Source organism: Pelophylax lessonae, assembly GCF_965119305.1.
Source record: "Pelophylax lessonae genome assembly, chromosome: 2".
NCBI classification, from domain to species: Eukaryota; Metazoa; Chordata; class Amphibia; order Anura; family Ranidae; genus Pelophylax; species Pelophylax lessonae.
Window position 1 is genome coordinate 718,042,672 of NC_138769.1, and position 11,318 is coordinate 718,053,989.

Consider the following 11,318-nt stretch of genomic DNA (forward strand, 5'->3'; position numbering starts at 1 on the left):
TAAATCTTTAGTCTTCTACCCCCTCTAACAATTCCCATTGCCCTGAATGTTCTACTTCCTGTGGCAGACCTCTAGAAGTTGTTGACACTCGGCTAGTAGCCGTACTGCCCCCTGAAGAGAGTGTATTGGTGTAGGAGGCTACGTGAGCATGGAGTTCCCCTTGAAATCTATACCAGACCCTAAGTGCCTGGTATAGATTTGGGTGGGGGCATGACGTTTTTTTTTTTTTTTTTTATTCTGTCATAGGGTTCCCCTTAACCACTTTAATATAGGGCACTTTGACCCCCTTCCTGCCTAGACCAATTTTCAGCACTCATTGCTCATTGACATCTATGGGAAATGTAGGTCAGCTTGGCATGGCCATGCTCTCCATCTTTAACATTGGCGTCTATGGGAAATGTTGGTCGGCTTGGCATGGCACTGCTCACGAACTATAAGTGACAGGGACACAAAACTTGGGGAGCACTGAGAGGGGACCCAGGACTACAACATATCCATACATTATAAAAGTGGGGTAAAACCTGAACACTACACTGACTGCACTAAACTAACTGAACACACTATCCACTAACTATCTGCCTAACCTCTAGTATCATACACTATACACGGCTGCCGTGTAAGCAGCAGGCTTATATAGTGTGGGGCACCCTGCCTTTGGCCAATCATGGCTCTGACAGGACATTGTGCTGCGATTGGCCAAAGCATACAGGTCAGGTGCATGCTTTGGCCAATCATCAGCAATCAATGCACTGCAACAGAGCAGAGCATTATGGGATGTTCATCAGTGGGCGAACTTCCCACCGAGCCCCCCATTTGTTTGTGTGTTTAGCGAACACACGAACAGCTAGTGTTCGAGTCTAACTTAAGTTCGACTCGAACATAGAGCCCATCCATATCCACATGCACCGCTGTCCTGATGTTAATGACTAAGATTACCACCACACTTGAAAGTAAAAGTGTACTTCTCTTCTCTAAGACCTGGAGTTTCTCTTGATTAGGGGTCCACCATGGGATCAAACAGAAACCAACCTCGAGCTGCTGCAACTGGAAGTCATTCATTTATTGGTGGTATCACTGTGGCCATTAAATGACAACTTCCCACCTGCTGGTTGATAGGAGGCTGGCGGTGGGGCTGAACGGTGTCATTGGTTGCTAAGACACAGGTAGCCGGCTGCGCTCTAACAACCAATGACGCTGTGTCCATCTCTAGGTGGACTGTATGCCTAATAAATTTATTTGGTAGTGTGATTTTTGTCGCTAAAGTATAATTCTGAAAAATGTCTAACCTGTAAAGAAAATAGCAAATAATAAAGAAGATAGTAAATACCTCTCCCGCTGCCTGCACCTCCCTGCTTAAGGCCCGTTCAGAAAGTTTAGTTATCTAACCGTGTTCCAGAAAACCACAAGAACTCAGAGAGAGGACCTGGGAGACACATTGGGGTTGATTTACCGAAACTGGAGAGTGAAAAACCTGGTGAAACTCTGCATGGAAATCATTTATCTTCCATTTTTTGTCAAAGCTTATGTCACGGTTCTCACCATGGTTTACAGACAGCCAGACCGTTAAGTACCTGGCCTGGGATTTGAACCTGTGTATTTTGACATTCTGTCCTGTTATCCTACCTCTGAGCCACACTCCAGCGCATATGGATCCAGTCTTGTTAATCTGGTATTGCCTGCAGCACTAGGGGGCTGGACTTCACCTGAGTATGCTCTTGTCTCTCATTGTCCACCTGAAGCTAATTGCTCAATTAAGCAAGCTATGAAACACTGCCTCTCGGTTAGAGCAGTGTCAGTTCATTGATGATCCTTGTTCCTGATCTTTGTTCCTGTGTTCCTGATCATTGTTCCTGTTTCACAGACTTTGTTCCTGTGTTCCTGTTTCCTAAGCGTGTGTTCCAGACTGACCCCGGCTTCCATATTTACCTTCGCTCCTTGTTGTTCCTGCGATCCTTATCCGGACTCCTGTCATCCAGTGACTACAGTTATTCCTGGACTTCCCTTCCCATTGTATTCCTGCCAGTCCTGCTTAATGGAGCACCTTACCTGCCAAGTCCCCGTGCACAGATTCACAGCCCAGGTTGCTTTCTTACCTGGTCACCTTGGACTGTGGATATCTGCAAAGGTGAGCGTACATCTCTGCGTTACAGACACCAACAAAGGTTAGCCCCGTGACAGCTTAGTTGAAGAAGCTTAAGTTAGAAGCTAATTGGCTACCATCCACAGCTGCACCAGATTTTGCACTCTCTAGTTTTAGTAAATGAACCCCATTGTCTTTGAGGAGCTCTGGTCTTCCATCTTGCACTACTTCCTAGAAGCCAAATCTCGATTGAATACATCAAGAACAAGCTTACTCCACCCTTTCTGCTTGAAAGAAAATATACTGTAGGTTTGGAGAACCAAGTCTACTCATTCTTAAAACTTCAGGTAATGGCTTCAGTAGTGGTAATAAAAATTATTCTTTCAAACCCCGACATGTGAGCCTTAAGAGGGGAATCGGAGTATCGGCTTACTTTAATGTACAGGAGAAATGTGGACATGGAAAGTAGAGCGCCCTGTGTTTGTGTTGGGGATAGCTGGCCTCTGTCCTCAATAAAGCGGCCATGTTGACCAACATTTCAACTTGGAGACACAGTATAAGACTAGCGTGTCATCTGATGTGGGCTCCTGGCTCCATCTTGGGGAAATGTTGAGATATCAAGTGCTGATATCCAGCAAATGCAGGTGTGAGATTGGGTAAGGCTGGGTCAAGCAGAAGGAACAAGGAACAGTGGGGGGAGGTAGGTCAAGAAGGGGAGGCAGAGTGGGGATCAGATAGAGGTAGGGGAGCAGGGGAATAGGTTCAAAGCAGAAAATGTCAGGGTAGCAGGTACAGAAGCTGGATCACGGGTTCATGGGCAGCAGGATCAGGATGTTTGGCACATGGGGCAGAACACTAAAGTACTTAAGAAAGAGGAACTACAGTAAATATGCTCCCGGGGGATGACTAACTTCTGGGATCTGCACGCTGCTCAGAGACACCCACTGGTAGATACAGGTACTACACCCTTGAGATCCAGAAACAACAGAGCCACCAGTAAATGGTCCAGTTCCTGACAGGGAACCTGTGCTAAATTTGGACACAGAGCTCCCACTAGATTTTTGGCAGCCATCTCTGGGTGCAGGAGGGATAAATACTGTATACTTTTCATTAAATGACTCCAGAGTTATAAAGTGTAAATAGTGAGAGGAACCAGCCTGGTAGGGACAGGCAAACACTGCAAGCTCGCTAGTTGGCATTGGGTTGAAGTCCAGAAGATTCTGAGAAGTCCAGTTGCTGGGATGTTTTGTCTGTAAAGTGGAAGCCAGAAGAACTGTCCAGTGATTGTTGAGGTTCCACTAATAAGAAACCCAATACCTTACAGAGCTTGAGGAAACATAATTTACTCGATCGTCTTTATGTAATAAGGGAAAACTTTTAATCTGAACTTGTGTCTGCTGGTAATCTTCATTTTTCGTAAGTGGAATTGAAGAACCATAAAGTTTCGCTGTATCTTCTGTTTTTTGGAATAAAAGCTACCTTAAAGGAACAGTTGTGTTTCGTTCTTTCCTTAATACCTTGGAGATGTATTAGCTATAATAAATATTACAAAGTATCTGTGCATATGTAAAACTGCTAAAATAAAAATAAAATTGACGTGATAAATAAAAATCACAAATAAAGCACATAAATAAACTAATAAACAACAAATAAATAATGTATAATATCCCAGTGAAACAAATGCAATATATATATAAGGTGCTGGTGGGAAAAATTCAAATAAAGACTCCGTATTCCAATTGATGTGCAAAAGTGCAAAAGTAACAGTATGTGACAGTATAATATATATTATCCCAGTAAAACAGATGCAATATATAAATCTATGAGGTGGTGGTGGGAAAAAATCAAACATAAAATCCGTAATTCAATTGATGTGCAAAAGTGCAAAAGCAGCAACAAATGACGGTGATAAATAATACGTTAAAAGTCCACATTCCAATTCTTGTGCAAAAACAGCAGCAAGTGGCAGCGATCTGAGTGACGTAATCTGCACTCAATTCCAAAGATATCACCGATGTGAAAAATATCCCGCAGTGAATACAACACTGTGTGAAATGGCCGCTCACCCAGTGGTGTATTTAGGTTTTGTGCTGCCCTAGGCCTGACTAAACTTGTGCACCCCCTAATTTACATATGACCCACCCCTACCTGTAAAGGCCACACCCCTTACTGTTTATGATCCGCCCTGTCATCTGTGAACCACAGACCACAAGTCTATCAGTGCCCATCAGTGTAGCCTTATCGGTGCAGCCTCATCACTGACCTCTTTATGGGATTGCCAGACTGATTTGCCTCCTGGACTCTGCCCTCTGGCCCAATTCACCCCATAAGATTCGCACTATACTAAAAGTGTAGCCCAAGCCGGTGTGGATGCTTTTCATGCGGGACTCGGGAGGAGGCTGTTTTTTTTTTGTGTAGGGTGCTGCTTTTTTGCTGCCCCCCTGCAAAGTGCCGCCCTAGGCCTGGGCCTTGTTGGCCTAGGCCAAGATACAGCACTGAGCTCACCTTAAAACAGTAATATGAAGAGACCAAATCTCCTATAAAACCTCAATCAGGAAAACGAATTGTGAAGATTGGCCAAAGGATCCGCTCGTCACTCTCCCTCACAGGAATAAAACAAGTGTCCCTTGATAAAGTCACGAGGTGGTGTGACGCAATGCATTGGGAGGAGCCGGGTGACGTTACTTCCTGGTCTACAGCCGTGACCGGAAGTTCATCTTTTATCTGTGTCCTGCGATTGCGGAAGAGCTACATCTTTATTGTATATGTGAGTTACTATATTTTTTTCAAATAAATCTTTTAAGTTACTTCACTGTGAGGCCCCTTCTGGTTTTATTCCTGCGAGGGAGAGTGACGAGCGGATCCTTTGGCCAATCTTCACCATTAGTTTTCCTGATTGAGGTTTTATAGGAGATTTGGTCTCCATACAACGCTTCATATTACTGGTTTCAAGGTGAGCGTCCATTTCACACAGTGTTGGATTCACTGCGGGATACTTTTCACATCGGTAATATCTTTGGAATTGAGTGCAGATTACGTCACTCAGATCGCTGCCACTTGCTGCTGTTTTTGCACAAAAATTGGAATGTGGACTTTTTACGTATTATTTATCACCGTCATTTGTTGCTGCTTTTGCACTTTTGCACATCAATTGAATTCAGAGATGTGTAGTAACTAAGTAGAACTACTTCACTACTGTACTTAAGTACGGAAAGGCGGTATCTGTACTTTCCTAGAGTAGAATTTTTTTCTCCTACTTCCACTTTTACTTCACTACATTTTTTCAATGATTTCAATACTTCTACTCCGATATTTTTTTTTGTGCTGCATAGTTACTCGTTACAATTATAAAAATTACCACTGCCAGAACAGTAGATGGCAGGTTTCATGAAGCTCAAAACATTGTGTATTATCAGCGCATACGAAAATAAATGCTACTGTATGTATAAATAAAAGCTTTAGAAATACATGGGTATGCTCTCCCAAATTTTTTGCCTGTTTATTATGTATTCGGTCTGACCAGACTATCGAGGTTGAGCAACCCTCCCCACCCCCCCCCCCCCCCCCACACACACACCTGTACTCAATCAGTGTCCACCATCAAGTGGATATAGGAGGAGTCCCCTGTAGTGCATTTGCACATCCTTCCCAGCAAGGAGTATTATCTCCAAGGGTTAGAAAGGCTGGATTCATCTCTTTTTCATGGATAGTGTAGGACCCACTGATAATGGGGTACTTTGACGCAGTAGTGGGCTTGAGCACGATATGGCCATATGGTGGGACCAGACCCCCATTTTTATTTATGGATTGTCTTCAGATTTGGTAGTTATTTCTTTTGCATTTGCGCGCTATTCTTTTTTAATATACATGTCTTTTGGTTCATAGCTGCAGCAGCTTTAGAAATACATGGGTATGCTCCCCCAAATTTTTTGCCTGTTTATAATGTATTCGGTCTGACCAGACTATCGAGGTTGAGCAACCCCCCCCCCCCACACACCTGTACTCAATCAGTGTCCACCATCAAGTGGATATAGGAGGAGTCCCCTGTAGTGCATTTGCATATCCTTCCCAGCAAGGAGTATTATCTCCATGGGTTAGAAAGGCTGGATTCATCTCTTTTTCATGGATAGTGTAGGACCCACTGATAATGGGGTACTTTGACGCAGTAGTGGGCTTGAGCACGATATGGCCATATGGTGGGACCAAACCCCCATTTTTATTTATGGATTGTCTTCAGATTTGGTAGTTATTTCTTTTGCATTTGCGCGCTATTCTTTTTTAATATACATGTCTTTTGGTTCATAGCTGCAGCAGCTTTAGAAATACATGGGTATGCTCCCCCAAATTTTTTGCCTGTTTATTATGTATTCGGTCTGACCAGACTATCGAGGTTGAGCAACCCTCCCCGCCCCCCCCCCCCCCCACACACACACACCTGTACTCAATCAGTGTCCACCATCAAGTGGATATAGGAGGAGTCCCCTGTAGTGCATTTGCACATCCTTCCCAGCAAGGAGTATTATCTCCAAGGGTTAGAAAGGCTGGATTCATCTCTTTTTCATGGATAGTGTAGTACCCACTGATAATGGGGTACTTTGACGCAGTAGTGGGCTTGAGCACGATATGGCCATATGGTGGGACCAAACCTCCATTTTTATTTATGGATTGTCTTCAGATTTGGTAGTTATTTCTTTTTGCATTTGCGCGCTATTCTTTTTTAATATACATGTCTTTTGGTTCATAGCTGCAGCAGCTTTAGAAATACATGGGTATGCTCCCCCAAATTTTTTGCCTGTTTATTATGTATTCGGTCTGACCAGACTATCGAGGTTGAGCAACCCTCCCCACCCCCCCCCCCCCCCCACACACCTGTACTCAATCAGTGTCCACCATCAAGTGGATATAGGAGGAGTCCCCTGTAGTGCATTTGCACATCCTTCCCAGCAAGGAGTATTATCTCCAAGGGTTAGAAAGGCTGGATTCATCTCTTTTTCATGGATAGTGTAGGACCCACTGATAATGGGGTACTTTGACGCAGTAGTGGGCTTGAGCACAATATGGCCATATGGTGGGACCAAACCCCCATTTTTATTTATGGATTGTCTTCAGATTTGGTAGTTATTTCTTTTGCATTTGCGCGCTATTCTTTTTTAATATAAATAAAAGCTGCATTTGAAATAATAAAAAACAATATGATGTTCAAACTTTTGACTTCATTCTTTAATAACTACATAACACAGTACTTGTACTTTTACTTTCAGTACTTGAGTAGCAAAATTTAAAAAACAACTACTTGCAATACTTAAGTACAAAAAATGTTGAATACTTTAGTACTTCTACTCAAGTCACTTTTTAATTGAGCACTTCCACTTCTACTCAAGTCACTTTTTGATCGAGCACTTCCACTTCTACTCAAGTCACTTTTTGATCGAGCACTTGTACTTTTACTCAAGTATGGGTTTCGAGTACTTTATACAACTCTGATTGAATTAAGTATTTTATGTTTGAATTTTTCCCACCAGCACCTTATAGATTTATATATTGCATCTGTTTTACTGGGATATTATATATTATACTGTCACATACTTTTACTTTTGCACTTTTGCACATTAATTGGAATACGGACTCTTTATTTGAATTTTTTCCCCCCAGCACCTTATAGATATATATTGCATTTGTTTCCCTGGGATATTATACATTATTTATTTATATAACACTTGATGGATGCGCTTTATTTGTGATTTTTATTTATCACGTCATTTTTATTTTTATTTTAGCAATTTTACATATGCGCAGATACTTTGGAATATTTATTATATATTTTATTTTGTGATACGCTCTTCATGAAATATTTTGAATTTAGCGCTGATTAATTTATATTTATTCACATCTATTTATGTACGCGGTGACGCTACTATAATTGGCAGCTTTATTTCCACCATCATTACTTTGGTTTCCTTGTAGATTTTACCCCCTTTTCTAGATACTCCATATCCTCTTTTCAATCATATTCCCGGTATCATTACTTCAGTGGTAGCGCATTGGGCCCATCTTTCTACAAGGTTACAATGCAGCAGCTTCTGAAGAGACAGCCAGCCGATGATGTTTATGGTGTCAGCAATATATTGGGTGAACATTCTGGTGCAGCTGTGCATGGGAGCCAATCAGCTTCTAACTCCAGCTTGTTCAGTTAAACAATAAAACCTGGAAGCTGATTAGTTTCTATGCAGAGCTGCACCAGATTTTGCACTCTCCAGTTTTAGTAAAGCCTAGTACACACGCAACGATTATCGGCCGACCGATCATCCGTCTTTTGTCCAGAGTGGTGTTTTGTTGGTTGGAATGTGCCTAGACTGCACACAAATTTTCTCGCCCGATAAAATTCTACTTCAGAAGTGATGTCATGTGTTGGTTTGCTTTCTTTGTGTTCTTTCTTCTCTGAGCATGCCCAGACTTGCTCATTAGATTTTTCCCTGTCGAAATGTGTACTGACTGCATGAAAATCGGCCGTGTTTTGACGGCGGACAAAAATTTTATAGCCTGCACACCAGATGTTTTCAGCCGAAAAGTCTGAATCGGTTGTCAGAAGCATCATACTAACAAGCCGAAAATCAGCAGATCGGTCATTGAACGAAAATTCCCTGCCAAATTTCGACGTGTGTGTACGAGGCTTTAGTCAACCTTATTGTCTTTCCAAGTAAGTAGCCTATTGCTAAAGGTGATGACCCGGAGGTGTTTTTGACCACTTCTCAACAACTGTTGAAAGAGAAAGTTGACTAAAGAATAGTAATCCAGAATGGTGGTCACTTTATTATCTGGAAAGTCCAAAAAGGCCTACTATGACAAGGAACCTGCAGAAGCAAGGGGCTATCTTTATGTTATGGTAGAAATATTGGCACATCTGGGTGTAATCCTGGATGTCCAGGCTCAGCTTCTTCACAAATGGACTCATAGGCTAGGAAAACCACCCTGATCACATATATACTGCATGACCTCATCCAATACAGGATGCTTATTGTGCCTAATACAAAGTCTACATGTTCCTAGTCAGATAAAACAAATGTATTTATTTACAGACCAAGTAATGTTCTCCTATTTATATAAATATACATTTTTCATTTGTATTCATATTCCAGGCATAAGTAAGTTCTCTATCCCATTAGGTGACAATATCGTATATTAACTTAGGTGACCTTATGGTATATTAATCCTCCACAGAGAACTGTGGACTTGGATGTAGAAGATGATCAACAGCGAAATGAACGACATCAAAGTCAATGGCACATTCTATCCCTCCTCATTCATCCTGGTTGGCATTCCTGGACTAGAAGGAGTTTATAACTGGGTAGGTGCCATTGTTTTCTCATGTTATGTCCTGGCATTGCTGGGAAATGTGATGCTCCTGGCTGTCATCTCAGCCTCTTCTGGCCTTCACAAGCCTATGTTTATTTTCCTTTCTCTGTTGGCCTCCACTGATGCCCTTTTGTCTACAAGCATTGCTCCAAAAATGCTGTCTGTCTGCTGGTTCCAGAAGAGACACATTGGTTTTGAGTCATGTCTCCTCCAGATGTTCTTCCTTCATTCCTTCACCAGCCTGGAGTCGGGACTTTTGCTTGGTATGGCGTTTGACCGTTATATCGCCATCTGCCAACCGCTCAGGTATGGGTCTATAATGACCAACACCATCATTGTCAAACTGGTCATCTTCTTACTGTTCAGAGCGGTCACTTTGATGTGTCCCTGCATAATTTTGATCAAGAGATTTCCTGCTTTTAAAACCAACATTGTGCCACATTCATACTGTGAGCACATGGCGATTGTGAAACTTGCTGCTGCCGACATCAGAATAAACAGTGCTCTGGGGTTGGCTGTGGCATTCACAATCTCAGGACTAGACATGCTTTTTATCCTGGTATCCTACTGCGCCATCTTCCATGTGGTCTTCAGTCTTCCATCCAAAGACGCCCGGCTGAAGACCTTTAACACCTGCATACCCCATCTGTGCATCTTTCTAAGTTTTTATGGTCTGGCCCTCTTCACTTTCCTTTCCCACCGATATGGCAGTAAAAGGATTCCACCTTATGTTCATATAATTCTAGCAGATACGTACACTCTCGTTCCTCCCATGCTAAATCCAATTATTTATGGAGTGAAGACCAAACTGATTCGGGAGCAAGTCTGGAAAGCTTTATCTACATATCAAAGTCTTCATGTGAAGTGACTGAATCTGTAGAGCTGACGTGTTGTCATCCTGCATTCTTCAGATTCCAATAAACAAAAATACAATAAATAAATATTTGCAGGGGTCTGATGGGTTCACCTAAAATTTACTCCAAGTATGTATGACTGTGGAGAGATATTCGAGTGCAAGCTCCTCTGGTGCAGAGACTAATATGACTGGCTTAGTGTTCTCTGTACAGTACTGTGATATGTCAGAGAAAATGGTAATTTATTATACTTTGAGGTGCGTTTCAGAGTGTAAGCTCTTCTGTTGCAGAGACTAATGTCGATTGTTTTTTGTGCAGCACTGTGTTATAGGGGAGCTATATATAAATCCCTCATAATTAAACAGTCATTGCCACAGAGTAACAGAAGCAAAAGAGTGCACAACATAGGGTGAACTTAAAGCGGAGTTCCGGTCTCTAAAACAAAAAAAATCGATTTTGGGCCATCCGCTTGCTGAGGGCCACCTGAAAAAGAAATGGATGCTCCTGGTTTTTTTTTTTGGTCACTTACCTTGATATTGAAGAAAATATACTCACCTTCCTTCCACTTCCTCCCTCTGCGGCCACGGCCCGTGCCGTCTCTTCCGGATTGTGATGGGCATGCACAGAAGCTGTGCAGGGATGCCGCGCCTGCACCGGAAGTGACAAGCGGGGCCGGTGCAGTGCATCGTGGGACTCTGACGTCACCGAAGAGGCCGCAGAAGAGGACGCGCTGGCTTCAGCTGCCCACACCTGAGGTGGCATCGCTGGAGAAGAACTTTTCAAGGTAAATATTTCTTCTTACAGGTAAGTGCGACCCGGGACAGTTCAGAGGCTATCCATTGTGGAATACCGGGGGTATTTTTATCTAAATTTGACCCCCGAGGCCAGAACTCCGCTTTAAGAGAGAAGTATGGCCAGATCTACCTGGTTGCCTGATTGACAGCTAACTCCACCTCTCAGTGTCTAGCTGAGAGTCAGAGCCAGATGCACCTGCCCCTTCTAAAACCTGGCACTCCAGTGAGCCCCAAAGG

At 42.8% G+C, this 11,318-nt stretch overlaps 1 protein-coding gene across 1 annotated transcript; it reads left to right on the forward strand.

Annotated features, from left to right (window-relative positions):
- Nucleotides 1–9,323: 9,323 nt before the first annotated feature.
- On the forward strand, nucleotides 9,324–10,301 carry LOC309545202 (olfactory receptor 52A1-like; the record flags this gene model as incomplete). The annotated part of the gene is made up of 1 exon (XM_082244340.1): nucleotides 9,324–10,301. One exon carries the CDS (start codon nucleotides 9,324–9,326, stop codon nucleotides 10,299–10,301), a length of 978 nt encoding a protein of 325 aa, XP_082100466.1.
- Nucleotides 10,302–11,318: the final 1,017 nt, after the last annotated feature.